This window comes from Centroberyx affinis, unplaced genomic scaffold (assembly GCF_046629955.1).
Source record: "Centroberyx affinis isolate AG114_WGS23_722 - 3 ecotype Tasmania unplaced genomic scaffold, CSIRO-AGI_Caff_v1 ptg000363l_1, whole genome shotgun sequence".
NCBI classification, from domain to species: Eukaryota; Metazoa; Chordata; class Actinopteri; order Beryciformes; family Berycidae; genus Centroberyx; species Centroberyx affinis.
Genome location: NW_027279034.1, coordinates 127,742 through 147,977, shown reverse-complemented (window position 1 = coordinate 147,977; position 20,236 = coordinate 127,742). Strand labels below are relative to the sequence as shown.

Genomic DNA, 20,236 nt, shown 5'->3' with positions numbered 1-20,236 from the left:
GTCAGGAGGGCTAGCTAATGAGCACCGTTGATCAGTACATTGATTTATGCAAGAATCTTCACCAATCTTCATTATTGACATCCGGGACCGACATACTGCGCATGCGCGAAAGAAGCAGCTCACAAAGACCATAGACATTTATCTCGTTTGGCTAAATCAAATAAGCCTTTCTCAGAAAATAAAAGCTATTGGGCCAGGATATGAGACAGTCTCTTATTTGTTTCTCAGCCGAAAACGGAGCAGTCTAGCGGTAGCCTGCACGACGGAATTTATGTGAAGCCGGAAGTAGGAAGAGGTGAAACCTCTCACTTCACCTATTCTCTCTGGTTGACGCTTTCTGTTTGTAATCCTTATGTGCAAACAGTAGCCTAGTAGAAGCGAAGAGAAACAAATAGCCTAATAGCCTACATTTTATACATTTGTATAGCGGTTTTGTAATTACTCAAAGACGCTGAACAAATGTATTGAATTGCTTTTATTATGTAAATTTACGGATTAAAAAAAACACTATTTCTAATATTATACAAGGATATTGGCCAATACTATATAAATAGGTATACTATATATGCTATACTTTTCCAATAAGAAAGCTGTGAAACTAATGAATAGGCTATATGCCTTTCCTTTGAGGTTTTCCTGTGTTATCTACCCCTACCTACTTTGTATGCATTTTATGTATATTCGGTTTTGTATATGTCCTTGTGATGGTTAACAACAAACAACAAAACAGTAACAATGATCTAATGGCTGTAGATCGCCCTCTGTCTTCCTGGAGTGTGTTTTGTCGCAGTTAACAGATTCAGCACCATGGACAGATCAATAGCCTACAACTCACAAGATAGTGCAGTAGGATGGAAAGATGGGAAGTGGAAACAGTTCATCTGATAATAATCAATGCCAAATGTTCAGTTTATATCTTTTTGAATACACTACAACATGATAATCTCATAATTTGGTGGCCAACAAATTAGGCTATATATATATATATCACCACCGAGCGGTGTATGTGCGGAACTGCAGGGATCTCTCCTGAGAGAAAGAGAGATCATCCTCATCCCCTGTGGTGCCTGGTGGAGAGGAGAGAGCCCGGCAGTGGAGAGGAGGGAAGAGAGAGAGAGAGAGAGAGAGAGAGAGAGAGAGAGAGAGAGAGAGAGAGAGAGTCCTATAATATCCGATCTGACACCAAAGGAGGCGCAATCAATGAGGGAGCAAACCGAGAACTGAACCGCATACAGAAGCCCAAAACGTTTCAGCGCCCTCTGAGGAGGGACAGCAGCTCCCTTCAGATTTCCCACTGCGTCCTGAAGAGGAGATAGCCCGATCCCATTGCATTTGGCAAAGATGGGGAACCGGGGAATGGAGGATCTGATTCCTCTGGTGAACCGCATGCAGGATGCCTTCTCCGCCATCGGCCAGAACGCAAACCTGGACCTGCCGCAGATCGCCGTGGTCGGCGGCCAGAGCGCGGGCAAGAGCTCGGTGCTGGAGAACTTCGTCGGGAAGTAAGTGGGCTTTACGTGTCGGTGCGCCAATGCATCAGACGGCCGCAATGGCTTTCATTTCACACCTACCCATCCCCGTCCCGCGTCCCATCCCCATCCCCATCCCCCCCCTCCAGGCCTTTTCTTTACCTGCGGCCGTTATTGAGAGGCTCAGGATGTGATTGAATGGTTTAAATTATTGGACATTTTCCTCAGTTTGTTGTCCTTTTACCTCCCTACCTTTTTCCCTCATCACACAAGGCTGCTAAGGGAATCCGAGGAGATTATTTTGTTGCATAAATCCCCCCCCCCCCCCCCCCCAGTGAAATTCACCGGCTAATTGCTGCATGGTGCATTGGCCGAACCACAAGTAGACGTGTTATTGTTAAATGCACAGCTCATTATAAGAGATATGATAGCCCGCAATCCGTGGTTATTTGCAGGTTATATTTGACCGTTACCCAGCAGCAATAATATCACCATACAATAAATCACCTCTGCTAATAATGTGGCAGGCTATAGGCGTTTGAAAATAACTTCTTCGCATTCATTGAAGTTTCTAAACTTCATGGCATTGAGTGTCGAAGTGACACCAAGTTCTTTACTATTATAACTCGTATGCGATCCATTTAAGACCAGGAGCAATTTGTATGCTGACTTCCTGTAAACACACGGGGGGATGCAATGCTGCATGTGTTATTGTTTCTCTGGCAGAGCTACCATTTTGTTATTCATACTGTAGGCTCATTCATTCAGACCTGAGAGTGGTGGAGACAGTTGCGTGGACAGGTTTCAGTCTTGAAAACCTGCACAGAATCTTTTCAGTTTCATGAAGTCCCAACACAGAACATATAGGATGCAAAACAAAGCCTGGGGAACCAATCTGCTGTGCTGCAGTATGACCTTGCTAGGAGAGAGAGGGGGAGAGAGAGAGGGGGGGGGGGGGAGAGAGAGAGAGAGAGAGAGAGAGAGAGAGAGGGAGAGAGAGACCTGAGCTTTGAGCCCTTCCAGCTCGGCTCAGCATCCATCTGTCAGTGCTTATATAGGTGAAGCTTACTGCATGCAGGCAGCGTAGGTGTCACCAGCGAACTGACTGACTGCCAGCCCTGCTGTAACATTTTGCAAATCACCTCACAGGTTTCAGCTTTTTCACCACGGTGCAGTTTTTGGGGCTCATGTCCCACTTCATCTTTGCCCATCCTGCTGCCAGTGTGTTACACAGTGTGTGATTCAGCAGTATTTTTCTGCTTAGGCAAGGTCAGACTGCATGCATCGCCCTAAAAGCCTGAGCCAAATCACTTTTCCCATTGAGCGAGGCCTGGGTTTAATCCCCAGTATAATGTCAGTGACACCAACCCATGATTTATCCTGCTGGAGGGACAGGAGTCCGTTTGTGCAGCAACTGATTTGAAAAAATAACAAGGCAATAGCATTTTTAATTAATTCACCTTTGTCTGGTGGAGCTAATTAGGTGCGAACACATCTGGCATTGTTTTGTTCTTTCTCCTGATGCCTCCTCTCGCTTGTACATGTGTTTGGCAGTAGAGACAGATAGCTCACCACATGGCCACACAGCTAATCCCCTTCTTAACAGGTAGTAGGTCTGCCACGCTCCTGTAATGGCCTCTGTGGCACCCGACTGTTTACATGTCAAAGGAGTCAGGTAATAAATATGATACCATCAGTGGAAGGAATATCTGTTTTGTGAATGATGTATAAGAGCCAATGAAGTGATTTAACTTTATAAGCACTGGAATAGCCTCAAACATAACAACACACAACCAAACACTTGAAAGGCAAAGTGTTTAAACAATTTGTAGTCATGCCTGGTGTGTATTTTTTATTCAGCCCTTTAATAGAGAACCAATAGAGTGATATAAGCACAATTTTGTACATGGTGATTTGACAGCAAGTAAGCCTCACTGTTGCCAGCTGGGTAAACTTGTTTTAACATCATATATAGTACTGGTTAAAACCACAAGAGTTATAGTGATAATAATAATATTACTACCACTAATAATAATCATAATAATAACTTTATTTATAGAGCACTACAAGGTTACAAAGTGCTTTATGAGGAAAGTCTGTACAGCTGACAGTAAAACAACATAAAAAGTTTAACACCACAGAAGCATCAGATAGTCACCATAAATAGATTAAAATCAATCAAATTAATTAAAAGCAATCCTGAAAAAGTGAGTTTTTGAGAGTGATTTAAAAGAGGACACAGTAGGTAGGCCTACTGGCAGGCCTCTGACTGAAAAAGCCCCGTCCCCCTCGGTGTTCTGCCTGGACTGAGGACCAGACAAAACATTCCTACCCGAGGATCTCAGGCTCATACAGGATTAAAGGCTCAACAATGTAACTTGGAGCAAGTCTGTTGCGTGCTTTAAAATAGATCAATAAAAATCTTAAAATCAATCCTAAATTTTACAACGAGCCGGTGGAGTGAAGCTAAAACAGGAGTGATGTGTTCTCTCTTTTTGGTCCTCTTTTTTGAGGCTGGCAGCTGCATTTTGGACCAGCTGTTAAGTAATATTCTAGTCCTTTTTACATCTTGAGGATTATGTTAAGGAAGAGTCAATCTACGTCAATCAATGACGCTGTCTTTAACTGTAGAAATGAATCACAACTGTTTCAATAAGCGCTGCAGTCTTTGCTATCTTACACTAGTATCCCATCATGCCAAGTTTGTGTGTGTGTGTGTGTGTGTGTGTGTGCATTCTCTCCCTCTCCAGCTGTAATGACATCACTCAGGTCCTCCTGGTCCTGCTGTTGCCATAATCTTCCTCCCCCCCCCCCCTCCCAGTGGCCTATTGTGTTTGCATTATCTGCCCACACACACATACAATACGCTGTGTGTTTGCACGTCACAGCGCTCTCTCTCTCTCTTTCTCTCCCTCTCTCTCTCTCTCTCTCTCTCTCTTTCTCTCTCTCTCTCTCTCTCTCCGCCTCCCTCTCTCTTATTCAGACATGCACACTGACGCTGCTCACTCTCTCTCTCTCACACAGTCATTTAACATCCTCTTTCTATTAGTCCTGTAATCTGTGCGGCTGTCAATAAGCTGCTTGCTTTTTCATCCTTTTTACTTTGAATAGAGAAACTAACAGCATGGGTCTCGGCTCATAGTGACGTTCAGTAACTGTTGTTCTGTCTGTTTGGATGGATGAGGGAGCAGACTGACGGACAGAGGCTCCTTCTCTTAGCTGAGGGGGTTTCCCTGTCAGGTCACGTGACCCTGGTACATGCCACTACTCCTCTGACCTGGTGATGAAATCTCTGACTTTGGAAGGGATTAATGCCTCAAGATAGATAGATAGAAAGAGAGAGAGAGAGAGAGAGGAGGGTTTCCATGCACAGTCATAATTACCTGACAGAAACAATATTTTTCTAGAGTACCACTACCAGTCAAAAGTTTGGACACACAAATTTTTCTTTATTTTTACAATTTTTCACATTTTGGAATAATAGTAAAGACATCAAAATTATGAAATAACACAAATGGAATTATGGCAGTTTATGATAAACAAATCCAAACTATGTTATATTTTAGATTCTTTAAAGTAGCCGCCCTTTGCCTTGATGGAAAGGCAAAGGCTTTGGAAAGCAATTCATACATAGGCATCAGCTTCACTATTTATACTTTCTAAAAAACGAATTTCAAGCATTTAAGCATAAGTCTTTAGATCAAAATTGCTTTAAGAGAATGAAAAACATAGTACATTCAACCAGGTGTGTCCAAACCTTTAGTAGTGTACATAGTGATAGGAACAAATGATAAATGCAACATTTTTATTGTTACTTTGTTACACACAGATGAACATAACTGAGTCTGCATTTGAAATATTGCTAAGCGATATCACTGTCTGTTCATAGACTGTTTTTGCCAGTGAAATAGGGCTGATTATTCCCTTCATCCATTATTCAATTCATTCTCTCTCTGTGTTATTGCAGCTTATAGTTAAGCTGCCAACATATTGTTGATGTATAGAGAAGTATACATACACCAAATGGCAGAGAGGCACTTCCACGAACGACTTCGCAAAGCGTTTTGGCCGTTTGAAGCTTGTCCTCGTTTATTTGACTGTGAGTGAGAGGAGGTTTGTCAGCAAGCAGCAAGTATGAGTAGTCTACAGCACATGACATTTGGTTGGACAAAAAGAGAGCGTGAAATGGAGAGAAATAACTTGGCAGGGACGGATAAAGAGTGGGAAGTGCAGGCAAAAATTCTGCTTTCTTTGGAGACATGTAATAATAATTGTCAAACCAGTGTTTCTAATCAATGTAACTTTTTGAAAGGAGTGTATATGTAGAAATGGGCTCTCTTGATAGTGCAGCACGACACCGATCCTCTGTGTCAGGTGCATTAGATTTTGACTGTGACTGGCTGGTGTGAATCAGGGACAAGGACATCCAACCTCCTGGTCCCGGCCAAGCTGTTACGACAAGCTACACTAATGACATGAGAGAGATGTGTGAGACGCACAGATGCTAATCAAGGTTGTGTTCACCTTGTCTCTGCTTTCCCCCTTTTTCTGCTCTCACTTTCTCTGTCTCTCTCTCTCTCTCTCCTTCTCGCGCTCTTCATCTGTCCCTCGCACAAAACCTGTTGTTCTCATTCCTGTGTTCACAGTTCAACCTAGCCTTCCCGTCCTAGCGTCTCTCTCTCTCTCTCTCTCTCTCTCTCTCTCTCTCTCCACCCCCCCCACCCCCCACCCCCCCTTGATGCACTCTATCTATATAATTCACGTCACATGTCAACCTGTGTTTGCCCCGCGTCCTTCACTTGTGTCCCAGCTGAGGTTTCGAGTTGTTTATTGCCGGTGCCTGATGACAGCGGAGAAGATAAGGGATTTCATCAATCTGATTCAGAGCACCACCCCCTCTACTTCTCTCGCTGTCCCTCTCTCTCTCTTTTTTTTTCTCTCCCATGTGTTTAATTAGCGCACCCCCCCCCAGCAGGCCTTCCCCAAGCAGGGGGCTTCACTGGTCTCCAGTGATGGAAGAAACACACCAATACACAGGTGTTAGGGTGGAGGTGGGGAGGCTGGTCCGGGGCAAATGTAACGTTATTCATTTTACTGGTTAAAGCCAATGCTGAAATGTGATCATTATAGACAGGAAAGGTTGGGATAGAGAGAGGGATGGCATGCGACAAAGGTCCTGGGCCAGATTCAAACCCAGGATCACAAACTTTGAACTTAGACCCACTGATTCACCTTTCTGTGAGGTTTTTGAGGAAGGCGAATCAGCCAAGAAATCTCTGACAAAATGTCTATGTGAGAAGTGAGAGATGCATCGGATCAAAAGCTACCAGGAAGAGAGGAGTAACTGTTCAGAGCGGAGAGATAACATCCCCCATAAAACTTCATTATGGAGAAGAGTGAGCGAGGCCCGGACTCGTGCGCCCAAAACCACATCAAACACATTCATCATCATTCAGTGGCAGGACGGTAATTAAGATCCAATTTCATGCTGTTTGTAATGTAGAAGATGTAGCTGTGGGAAAGATGGGAGGTTCAGCTGTGGTGGTGAAGGCAGGTGATGTCTTAGTAGAGTTTTCTTCACCACTGAAGATCACAGCTGTGTTTATCTTTAACTCTGTGTGTGTTCAATCAGGTTGTCTTGTTGGGTTTTTCAGTCAAGTGGAAATATGCAGTGTATGAGTCGCTTAATGTCTCAATTTTCCATTACATTGTGTAGTATTTGCCGGCTGTGTCTGAATTTTAAAATGGTTTTGATGAAATTTAGTAGGCAATTTTTTTTACATCATTATACTGAAATTATACTGAAAATGGCAGAATGTTATATTATTTTTGACTGAAGCAGAAACTAGAAAACATTCTAACTAGAACCCAGTCAGGTACAAAACTACTTATAATGCTGTATGACACAGATGGGTTTCAGTAAGGCTTGAATTCAGTATGTTGAATTTGTCATACAACACAGAGATCATTTTCATGTACTGCAGAGCGCACTACAGTGCACAGCACAGTTAGCATGGACAATACTTACTGAATGGACTCGACAGATTTCAGACACACACAATGTTTTTTTGTCCAGAAACTGGCTTCAGGACCACGGACAGTTCTTCAAAACACTCCAGATGGCAAACGACTGACACAGTGGCCTACTGACCACCTCACTTTGTAGCTCTAACACTCAGCAAATATTAAACATTTTCAGATAGAAGTACACTTCAGTTTATCATCACCATAGTGGGTTAGAAAACTGAAGAGGACATTAGATTTCTTTAGGAATTGTTCAAAGCTATTCCAGCATTTTGCTTCTGTACTTCTGATTTGTGGTTTGTCCTGATGCAGTTTTTTAGCAGGATGTAGTTTTTTGCATGGTGGGCAATCCACTCCATCCAATCCAGTTTCTGTTAAAAACGGGGTCTGCTGAGGTCTGCAGCGGAGACACTATTCTAAAAGGATGGATTGGGATGGATTTGGGATTTTGGTTTTATTTGATACTTGACAGTGGAGAGTAACAAGAAAAGATGGGAAAGAAAGTGTGAGGCAACATGTGACAAAAGTCCTGGGCTCGATTCTAACCCAGGATGTTATGACCACATGGTCCACGCCTCAGCCAACTGACACCACTTTGTTATTCGTGAAGCTCGCCGGCTCTAGCACAATCCATGAACATTAAATTACAACTCCCACTCCCACCACGCTTCTCTCTCCCTGCTGCCATCACTATCTCAAACCCCCCCGAAGGGAGATTATGATTATAATATAGCCGGGTTCATATTATTACATAACATGAAGAAACGCCAAAAGCATTCTGATGATTAGCAGCAGCTCTGCTCATGTGAAAGACAGCGACAGTATGGAGCTGCGTTAAAGCCCTCGTACTCCTCTCACTAAACCCTGATGTGGAAGAGGAGGTGAAGTAGAAACGTAGTAGAAAGATGGTCTTTTAATGCCTTACACAGGATGACATAGACAGTGTGAAACCTGTCCTAATGTTTGTATTCAGGCGGTGTAATGAATGTGGCATTAACAGGGATTTACGTAAGATGTAACAAGATAATTATAAGTCTATTATGGCAAGTGCACACCTCTCATATGTTGTTCACTATAGTTATCTCCTGCTAGTTTTTTTTCAGTTATTGACTATTTTTCTTGGATGCACAGAGTTCTAGTAGGGACTTTTAAAGTATAATTATGCTTCTGAGGACTGTTTCTTAAGAGGACTGGGTGAATCTGAGCTCTGTGAATGAAGTCAGCCGGGTTTAAACGAGTGGTTTAAACAATGAAAAGGACAGTAAGTAAGGGAACAGCAAGAGTGAGAGAGCAGTGAGAGAGAGAGGCGGAGAGGAGACCAGTTGTTCTGATACTGCTACAGAGGATTACCACTAATCTCTGTTTGGTCCACAGCTTGACAACAATAAATTCTGCCATTGGCTCTGGTCTAATCTGGATGTCTGCCGCCAGCCAGCAACCGGCCCTTTCATTGGCTCCCTTTACCACAATGGCCGACAATAATCTGTGTGTGTGTGTGTGTGTGTGTGTGTGTGTGTGTGCACTCTTCATCACCAAAAAGCAATCTCATCCTTTCCCAGACCCGGGCGCTGCTGGGAAATGAAATTACCTCCCTGTGCTGGTCCACTCATGGTGTCTGGGCTGCTGCTGCACGCATTAGAGAGGGATTAGATTAGGCTCTGAGAATCGGAAGTGACGTGACACAAAGAGACCAACAGTGCCGCTGCAAAAACTTCTTTAATTTAGGATTATTAGGATTATTACATTTTAGAGAGACTATACTGACATAGATAACATTTAAAAGTATTTTAAAAAATCGGATTATGAGACATTTGTGTGTAAAAAAGTTGCCAGTGAGAAAGAAAAGATTTCACATGAGGACAACATCATAACAATAGTTTGCCTGGAAAACACCAGGCACAATACATTCATTTGAAATTGAAATACTACAACTAGTTATTCGGATACATTTTCAGTATTAGCTCAAACGCATTTTCCAGTGGGGGCAGTCACCAAATCTATGAGTAGCACTTTAATTCTTTCTTTTACAAAAGTAAAACTTTTATGTGCGTTTTGTCTTCCATGCTGCCCTCTTGGCCAGGACTCAATCTCAGTGAGATTTACCTGTTTAAATAAAGGTTAAATAAATAAATAAATAAAAAGGTACTCAAGGGCTCAATGTGTTTTGAATGTTTTGAATGTTTTGAAGGATAACATATATCCAGAATTTTAAATACAACTTATTTCACTTTACATTACATTGTGTAAAACCCCAACTTCATCCAAAACATAGAGAGAATATTTCTTATTCCAAAAGGAAACAACAGAGTGTACATCAGAAAATTATTATTTGCGCTCAGTATAGGTACGGGGCAACTAGTATTTACTGTTCCTATGTACACGCTTTTTTTTTGTAATATACCAATAAATAGGCTTTAATATATCACTTAACGATCTGTCAGTCAGAGTAGAAGGTAAACAGTTTGACTGTAGGAGTGTTTCAAACTGTTCAGTGGAGTTGAGCTGAACCATGATGTCAAACAACAACATGTTTTATTTCTCCTCTCAGGCTCTGGGCTGATGAAGGCTGTCTGTTGTGTTTGACAGAACGCTTTCTCTTGTAGAACGTGTTCATGTGTCCAGGCAGAAGTGAATAGGTCAACAGTGTGTGTCCACACCCGTGTTTGTGTGTGTGCTGTTCATACAGCATTGTATGTGTTGTAACAAAGAAACAATGATCCACCACTCTGCAGCAGCTGGCGTCCACTGGGCACAAGTAAATTTAGGTGTGAGTGTGTGTGTGTGTGTGTGTGTGTGTGTGTGTGTTTGAGCAAGAGAGAATGAATGAATGCACTGTATTGTCCATCAACATCAACTTTCCCCTGACAGTCTATGCTATTGAATCCTAACATATGATACAAAATGGTATAATCTGTTGTATATACAGGGCGGCCATCATAATGTCCATGTCAACACATAATCTATCTATCTATCTATCTATCTATCTATCTATCTATCTATCTATCTATCTATCTATCTATCTACCTGTCTGTCTGTCTGTCTGTCTGTCTGTCTGTCTGTCTATCTATCTATCTATCTATCTATCTATCTGTCTATGTATGTATGAATTTGTTTCCTTCTCTTAAATCCTTCGTTCCAAGTTGACTTGTTTGGAGATACAAGATGTCTGCAGGACACTGAGAATATTAAACGCTCACACATGATAACTGAGGTGAATCCAATCCATCTGCTGGGGCTCAGGTGCCTCATCCCTTAGTGAAGGTCAGACCCTGCGACCTGCAGTCAGCACTTAAATGTACTTTAACCCCCACCCCCACCAACACCAACACCCCCCCTCTATGTCTACTGATTGAATAATTACCTTTCAGGGTTTTAGGATGTCTTGTCCCTAGATGGCCACCATAGGCAGCTTTGTCTGCAAGCGATACGATGAAAAGAGAAAAGGAGAAGATAGATAGATAGATAGATAATAAATTGTATTATGTGTTGACTTGGACGTTATGACTGCAGCCCTGTATATACCTTAATATATTCTCTCTCTCTCTCTCTCTCTCTCTCTCTTTCTTAGAATAATCCCCATTTCTCATTGTATTGCCTCCTCATCCATTTTTCAGCTTCCCCCTCACTCTCTCTCTCTATCGCTCCTGTCTGGGGATTGTGGCAGTGCTTTTGGCAGCCATGTGAGTGTGTGTGTATGTGTGTGTGTGATTATGTCTCATTCTCTCTGTTTCACTCTCCCTCATTCACTCAAACACACCAAAAAATACACTCATGTACACACACAGACACACACACACACACACACACACCCACACACACACACACACACACACACACACACACACACACACACACCTCACTGTGGGGGAGGGAAACAGAGGAGGGGGTAGGGCCGTCACTCTCTCAGCAGGATTAGGTAAATGATGAGTGTACAAAGGGACGTGTCTCTCATCATCACAGCTGCCCCAGGTGACCAACCTGGGGAGGTGGAGGGGTGTGTGTGTGTGCGTGTGTGTGTGTGTGTGTGTGTGTGTGTGCAGGAGAGAGATATATGGCAGGAAAGAGAGATGGAGAGGGGAGAGTCAGCAGTGCTGCTATCTCACATCTTTCATCTTCTTTTCTATAGTCAAATGTGATGGGCTTTTTTATGTGGGGGGCAAGTCGTTTCAGCATTGTAGCAGTGTGTGTGTGTGTGTGTGTGTGTGTGTGTGTGTGTGTGTGTGTGTGTGTGTGTGTGTGTGTGTGTGTGTGTGTGTGTGTGTGTGTAAGGCTGATTTCTCCATGCCTGCTCCTCCCATTTGGATGGTCCTTATGGTGGCAGTTTTTGGGGGAGGTGAGTGGAGTGAAAGGACCTGCAGTTGCGGCCATCTGTCTTCTCTGAAAGGCATCAGTGGTGGGAGAAGAAGGTAGAGGGGCAGCCAGACTCAGACAGACAGACAGACAGACAGGTGGATGGATGGATGGACAAACAGGCAGACAGACAAGTAAACAGACAGATAGACAGACAGATACCTGACATAGAGGCAAGGCACCACAGCAGGTCAAGAGGAGATGTAGAAACAAAAATATGTGAAGCTAAAAAGCGATTAAACTCAACATAGTCTTTTTTAACAGGCCTAAGCTGTCATCAGCATGAGATCAGACGCTCACACAGATGAAGTTTGCTCATCACATACAGGTCATGCAGGAAAGAGCAAAATTTAGCTTAAACCATGATCTGTGGAAATCCAGCAACTTGCAGTATTAGCAGCAGATTAGAGCACTAACTTCATTCATTAAAAAAGGTTGGATTTGGTGGCAATTAGCAATCTTTTCAATGCTGCAATATTTGTGCCGGCCTTAATGATTTTGACCAGAGAAAACAATGTTTGTTTTTATTGAATGGCCTTTACTGTCTGTTTTTATAAAGACTTTATCTTATAATTTCTGATATACCAAGCTGTTTTATTGAACTTTAAATTGATTCATTATTGATTTTGGGACTGATTATTTTTTGAGGCACTGTCTCCCATGCCTACCGAGGGAAAACTCACTAACTCACTTTCTCACTAAGGAGCCACTTTTCTCTAGAAGAAAGCATCTAACCAATCTAACCTGCAGCTTGTTTATTATATTAGTACAGGTGTTAGTATAGTATAGTATAGTATAGTATAGTATAGTATAGTATAGTATAGTATGTTAGTAAGTTTTTTTTTTTACAAACAGTATATTTGCAGTTGTACATTCCAAATTATAAGGTCACAAATATGAATTTATCACCTGCAAATACACAAACTCTACTCACTTTAACCATAAACGTACACTTTAAACTGACTTACAGCCTCTAGATAATTAGAATTGAAACATCATTCATCTGAAAACTTAAAACAGAAAGCTCTTCATCTGCTTCAATTGCATCTGCTTCAGCGGCTTCAATTGTTGTTTTGCCCTCATTTTGAATAAAATTGCCGCACAGAACACAGATATGCTTGAACAGAATTAGCAATTATATTAATTATTTTACTGAGATGTGAAGAAGGACTGTTCTGGCCAAGCTAATAAACTGCCCTTACACACACACACACACACACACACACACACTTACAACATGCATCACTGAGTGAGGAGAACTGTCAGGTCAGCTGGTGCACAGTGCCAGCGGGGAGCTGACGCTGATGTTGCATAAGCAGCCGAACACTCCTGAAGAAAATCTTGTCTCTTGTATGTACAAATACAAACACACATCTTGGCATGCAGTCATGTAGGAAACACACAAACATGCTTTCATGCTCTCACAAACACACACACACACACACACACCGCAAAACACCTCAGGGCAGCGTTTTAGCTGGCAACAGAACACACACACACACACACACACACACACACACACTATTGCTCTGCATAAACTGAAAGGAGATGAAATGAAGTCTGATGTGTTGATAAGAGCCCAAGTGCTAGAGTCTACATATGGTCAATACTACAAGGAAGATGCTTCAGGTCTTTAGACAACAGTATTGAAAAGAACAGCTAACTCTTCACTGATCATGCTGTGGAAACATTTGAGGAAACAGTGTAAAGCAAATGTTCGCTCTCCTTCTAAAATCCATAGTGAGAGCAGTCTTCACAGCTGATTTTTTTTTTCCAATTATGCCCTCCACTTTTACTCTGTTGTACTTTTTGTCTATGGTATTGGAATCAGAAACTGAAATAGCCTTACGTCTTACAACATTGTAACTGTTATTGACACACATTTTAAAACACCAGCATTTTAGGATGAATACACAGAGCTAGAGAGAGAGAGAGAGAGAGAGAGAGAGAGAGAGAGCCATTCCCCTTCCATTCTCCTTCCCTTTCTCTCTCTCTCTCTCTCTCTCTCTCTCTCTCTCTCTCTCTCACTCTCTCTCTCTCTCTCTCAACCCAAAGCATCAGGTAAAGCTGAGAGAGGTATTAACTCATTTCCAGTCCAGGGGTCAGAAAACATTAATTTAATCAGTTTTAAATTGCTTATAGATTATTTTATTAATTTGTACTGTCAGTAATTCTGCAAAGTTATATGAAGTGCACACTGTCACTGTCATTGTACTACCTTGTGAAACAGGAAAGCCCTGTAGTGTACACTATCCTGTATTTCAAGGATATTACAGTCAGTCTTAAGTATAATGATCTGATCTTATATCTGGGGAAAAAACATAAGTTTTATATTTCTTTAGACAGTCAAGAAAATATCTGAGATGTATCTTAAACAGTTTTAGTGTGATTATCTGTGTAAATGCAGTAACTGTAGGATAAATAGATGCACATGGCTCCAGGTCTTGGTCCACTTCTAAACTATTATGTCTTAGACGGATAGTGAGTTCATTACAGTTGGTTTAGCTCTCAGCTTCACTCTCTCCCTCTCTGAATTTGTACCTTTTTTGCCCAAGACAGACCAAACAAATTAGCGTGATCTCTGTGTGAAATGTATAAAAACTTTGTGGTGCAATATATTGCACTTTTCAAGTCCAACAAAATATTTATTTGTTCATAAACATTTTAATGTATAATAGTCACATAATTCATGACAATTCAACAACATTTTACTCTGTTCTGTCTATTTTTGTGAGGGTTTCGTGACTCATGATTATCCCCTTACCAAGACATTTAGTCAATTTGACTGTGTGACACTTTTTCTGTTTTGCTGAGTAAACCCACGTAAATGTGTCCTGGAGAAACAGCATGGCAGCTTTCAAATCAATATTTAACCTCATGGGATCTCACTAACAGCAGATGTGTGAAGCTTGGTTGTGATTCAGCATTACACACACACACACACACACACACATGCCCATTTCCTCTCTCACAGAGACCCTTTTGTGCAGGTACGTCCCGAGGGAATGATACTGAATGCTTCCCCAGCTTCAGGATGCTGAGTCTTAATCAATGACTCATGGGCTTTTGCCTTTTTGTTGTAAGATGATTCACCACAAGATTAATGACACAAGCGTTTTATTTTGTAATTTCTTCAATGGGTGCATCTGTTTCATACTTGGGCTGATATTCATGATGGATTTGGTCTGTTGCACAATGTAGTATCTGTGCTTCATCTGGATTTTTGAGTCTGACATACTTCCCGTATTTCTATTGCCTGATTAATTCGACACAGCACATTTGGAGTGTTTCTGAATATTTGAAAAACCTTACAACATGAGATGAGTGAGTTGTCCTATATATATTATTGATCACAGAGGGAAATCCATGTGCAATCTGTATCAGGTGCATACCCAGTCTTTCCAAGTATTTGTAACCATTTCAAATTCTGACTACCTCGACCCGTTTTGAATATATACAAGCGGTTTGTGTTGTTGCTAGTTTTCACTGATCGGCCTCCTTGCAGTCCTGGTTCAGCTCTCACTGTCGGTCTGTTGTGTTGCAGGGATTTCCTTCCCCGCGGTTCCGGCATCGTGACCCGTCGCCCCTTGGTGCTGCAGCTGATCAACAGTCCCACAGGTAAAATCTTACCCTGAATCTGGTTGTTTTGTATTTTGTTGTCTTTATGGTACGTTATTGTTTAACTCTTTCTGTCTTAAGGGTTAACCCTAACCCTAACCCTAAAAACAACAAGTCTAACCCTTACACCCTCTCAGCTTCCCCCTCCAACCTCCTTCTGGTCCCACAGGAAAACCCTTCCCCCTCCCCTCTCGTTCTGCTCTCTTTCTTTTTTGTATTTTTATAAGATTTTATTTTAGTTTCAATATAGACACCAACCATGACATCTCATACATTTATCACAAACAAAACAACCAAGCATGAATTAAAAAAGACAAAGACAAATACAAAATAACTAAAGCAGAGTAGTTGATATCCTCTGCTCTCTCTCATTTATCGACGGGTTCAATCTTTCAAATCTTCTTCACTTACTAACCTCTTCCCTCCTTTGGTCTGTTAAAAAAAAAAGCAGTCTTATCCCCTTAAATATTCCCCTTAAATATTCTCCCCTCCCTTGATCCTCCCTTGAAGGAGAAAACATTCAAGAAATCTCTACAGACTTAGTGACGACAACAACCTCACATTGCCATAGTTACGCCTCATTAGGTTGAGTCTGTCTACTGAAGGAGCTTTCTCTCACCAGCTTAGTCATGGTGTGAATCAGAAATTGATTTGCCTTCATTTAATTTGAATACGTTCTCATGGCTGCTGGATTATTTTATGGCATTCAGCTTTGTCACTTTTGATAAACTGAGCTGTAATTATTAGGCTTACAGCTTTTATTTCAGAACCTCCTAGGAAACAGTGGAAATGTTGTTTTCTAGGCCTTAATTGTACCTTAATAACAGCAACTTTTTTCTTTAAATAATTCATATTTAATCCTCTCATGCCATAATAATGAATTGGGTAGTTGTGGTGTACAGTCTTAAATAAAGTGTTGCATGGAATCCTTATTGTCCAAGAAATTTTCCATGTATAGGGAGAATTCACTGTAACATTCACATTATTGAGATGTGAGTTCATGTGAAAAGACCACACATGCCACACTGGTTTGGGTGAAAAAGTGAAAATATACCATGCTTTCTCATCAGTTTTGTCTCTTCTCTTCTCTTCTCTTCTCTTCTCTTCTCTTCTCTTCTCTTCTCTTCTCTTCTCTTCTCTTCTCTTCTCTTCTCTTCTCTTTTCCTCTCTTCTCTTCTCTTCGCTTCTCTTCTCTTCTTCTCTCCTCTCCTCTCCTTTCCTCTCCTCTCCCCTTCTCCTCTCTTCTCTTCATTTATGTTCTTCTCTCTTATTCTCTTCCCTTTTGTCTTTGTGTCTTCTTCCTTCACCCGCCTCCTCTCTCTGCCTCTGCCAGAACATGCTGAGTTCCTCCACTGTAAGGGGAAAAGGTTCACAGATTTCGACGAGGTTCGGCAGGAGATCGAGGGAGAGACCGACCGCGTCACCGGGGCCAACAAGGGCATCTCCCCCGTGCCCATCAACCTGCGCGTCTACTCCCCGCATGGTGAGGCTGGGGCACACGGCTGATACTCTACATCACTCTATTATATCAGTATCATATCACTCTAATAATAATAATAAATAATAATAATAATAATACATGACATTTATATAGCGCTTTTCTCGGTGCTCAAAGACGCTTTACAAACACAGGATAAAACAAAGTTAATAGAGATATATATAAAAGATAGAAATAGATGAGAAAAGGACGTATACATAGAGATTATTATCTATTATTATCAATCCATTATAGGACAATCTGCTGTGTGGAGGAGGAAATTGAGCAGTACTTCTTCATTATTACTAGTTTGGGGAGAAACAAAGACTTGAATGTTTTGCAGTTGCTTCAAACTTACTTCTAAGCTTGAATATTTTGCTAAATGTAGGATTTTTTTTATATATGGTTGTGCAAACTAATTTTGATCGCACAAAAAAGAAACAGTAGCCCAATGACCTGCTTTTTTCCTCTTATTTGATCCAGTTTGTGACTTTGTGAGTTGTGAGTCATCAGTTAATTATAGCTGTTGTCTTGTGATGTTTGGTGATTTTCATGTTTTCACTTCAGTTGAAGGGTTACATGCTCCTCAGTGGGTTGAGAAAATTCTGTGACCTCTTGAGATTATGAAAAATAATGAAAGAAAATCCACTGGATAAAGTCAAAACTGCATTGTGATCAAGCTAAAACAAGGCTGTTTGTCTTAGTTCCTGAAAAGTTCACATTTTGGAGATACAAGGTTTTCAGCCTGACAGTGACGTTATATTAAAGCAGAGGAACCAAACTTACACTCTGCACACTTAGGTCCATGCAAGTTGTTTTATTTCACCAAGCTTTTGGTTTCCCCTCCTTCCCTTCCTCCCTGCCAGTGCTAAACCTGACCCTGGTGGATCTGCCGGGGATGACCAAGGTGCCAGTGGGGGACCAACCTGCGGACATAGAGGCCCAGATTAGGGACATGCTGATGCAGTTTGTCACCAAGGAGAACTGCCTGCTGCTGGCCGTCTCCCCGGCCAACTCCGACCTGGCCAACTCTGACGCTCTGAAGATTGCCAAAGAGGTCGACCCACAAGGTGCGTGTACACACACACAAACGCACACAAACACACACACACTCACTTATATATTCTGATAGAACTCCACAAAAAAGAGTAACAGATGCAACACACACACACCTGAAACATACCTGAATGTACCTAAGACATAAAAAAAAAGAAAGTGGTTTATCTTATCTCACAACTGGGATTTGTGCAGATGATATCATAGGATTACCATCTTGGTCTGTGTGTGTGTGTGTGTGTGTGTGTGTGTGTGTGTGTGTCTGTGTGTGTGTGTGTGTGTGTGTGTGTGTGTAGGTCAGAGGACCATTGGGGTGATCACCAAGCTGGACCTGATGGATGAGGGGACAGACGCTAAGGAGATCCTGGAGAATAAGCTGCTTCCACTGAGGAGGGGTAAGTGCACACACACACACACACACACACACTCACACACACACACCTCAGGGCCCTCTCGCTGACCCACTGTTTCCCTCTTGTGGTAATAAGACAGTCATACTCAAAGCTGCTCTGTCAGTGGTGCAACCATTAAAACCAGAGAGAGAGAGAGACAGAGAGAGAGAGAGAGAGAGAGAGAGTGAGAGAGAGAGAAAGGTGGAGGACAGAAAGTCAGGAAGAGCTGACAGGAAGAGTTGGACAGGAGAAAGGGGGAGGAGGCAAGGAGAAAAACACTGTCCTGGAAAAGGGCTTCTTTTCTTTGCAATAACATCTATCTTGTGGGCTGCCCTTTACTGCAATGTGCTGATGTGGTGCTTTTCCACTCGCACTTGGTTAGGACTCAGGCATGTGCTTTTGAATATTTTCCATGTCCTTTGTTTTTTCTTCTTTTTTCTCCCCCTTTTTTCTCCCTGTCTCTCTCTCTATGGATATTTACATTTACAAGGCTGCTGGCTCACAGGCCCAGTGGTTATAGAGCATGAAACAGCCTTTAACAGAGTGATGCATGAGGAGACTTAACTGGAGGTGAAATGGGATCTGTGTGACCTGATCTCTCTCTCTCTCTCTCTCTCTCTCTCTCTCTCTCTCTCTCTCTCTCTCTCTCTCACACACACACACACACACACACACACACACACACACACACACACACACACACACACACACACACACACACTTTCTTTCTTCCTTCTTTCCTTCTTTCTTTCCCTCCGTCTATTTTCTTGTGGTCGATCCCATGTCTCTCTGGGCTCAACTTTCAAATCCATTTCATATTATGTGTTTACTGTAAATTCAGAGTATAGCACATTCCCACATAGGCCATAATACATAACTATACTATCTTCCAATCAACTTGCCAATCAAGCCACAAGCGCTGAATCTGTTCCAGTCTCTTTGGTCGACTCTCCCAAATTCCAGGAAGTGTTGTATCTGGCTTTCTGTGAATGTCGCAATATTTCCTTCTATAGTGTAAAGGCTGTTGTCTGTCCATGTCCAGGTTACATCGGTGTGGTGAACAGGAGCCAGAAGGACATTGATGGCAAGAAGGACATCAACGCTGCTATGGCCGCCGAGAGGAAGTTCTTTCTCTCCCACCCTGGATACAGACACCTGGCCGACCGCATGGGCACTCCCTACCTCCAGAAAGTCCTCAATCAGGTGTGTGGGTGTGTGTGTGTGTGTGAGAGAGAGGGAGGGAGAGAGAAAGAGAAAGAGAGAGAGACAGACATAAATTGTGTCCATGTGCTTCTCTTTATTTATGTATACTTGGGAGTGTCTGTGTCTGTTGCTCGGTTCCTGTATTTTCCAGCTGCACCATTTCTCGTTCCAATCTTAAACATCCAACATTTCCCACGCTCCCTTTTTTTATTTGCCCAATCGGTTTAACTCCTCGTTACCTTACCTGACCTTTGACCTGCGCAGCAACTGACCAACCACATCCGGGACACCCTGCCGGGGCTGCGGGCCAAGCTGCAGAGCCAGCTCCTCTCCATAGAGAAGGAGGTGGACGAGTACAAGAACTTCAGACCTGATGACCCGTCTCGCAAGACCAAGGCTCTGCTACAGTGAGTGTACAGACAGATGGATGGATAGATAGATAGATAGATAGATAGATAGATAGATCTAGAGAGGAGGAAACAAAAGTAGAGAGAGGAACGAGAGAATGAGTGAGTGAAGATTTGCTTGTTTTTATGCTAGAAGGTAAGAAAGAAGAGGTGAAGGGGGAGGAGCTGTTTGCTGATAGCTTCCTTCAACAGCTAACACTTACAGGGGGCGTTTGATATGTTGATTGGCTGTATATTTAT

General features: G+C 42.2%; 1 protein-coding gene across 3 annotated transcripts in view; it reads left to right on the top strand.

Annotated features, from left to right (window-relative positions):
• The first annotated feature begins 1,341 nt into the window (after window positions 1-1,341).
• Window positions 1,342-20,236, top strand: part of dnm1a (dynamin 1a) — a 53,070-nt gene continuing 34,175 nt past the window's right edge. For all 3 annotated transcript variants that reach the window (XM_071515661.1, XM_071515659.1, XM_071515660.1), the window contains exons 1-7: window positions 1,342-1,502; window positions 15,388-15,461; window positions 16,795-16,944; window positions 17,805-18,008; window positions 18,291-18,389; window positions 19,429-19,589; window positions 19,854-19,996. In XM_071515661.1, the coding sequence (XP_071371762.1) occupies window positions 1,342-1,502; window positions 15,388-15,461; window positions 16,795-16,944; window positions 17,805-18,008; window positions 18,291-18,389; window positions 19,429-19,589; window positions 19,854-19,996 (992 nt within the window). The remainder of the gene's footprint in view (window positions 1,503-15,387; window positions 15,462-16,794; window positions 16,945-17,804; window positions 18,009-18,290; window positions 18,390-19,428; window positions 19,590-19,853; window positions 19,997-20,236) is intronic.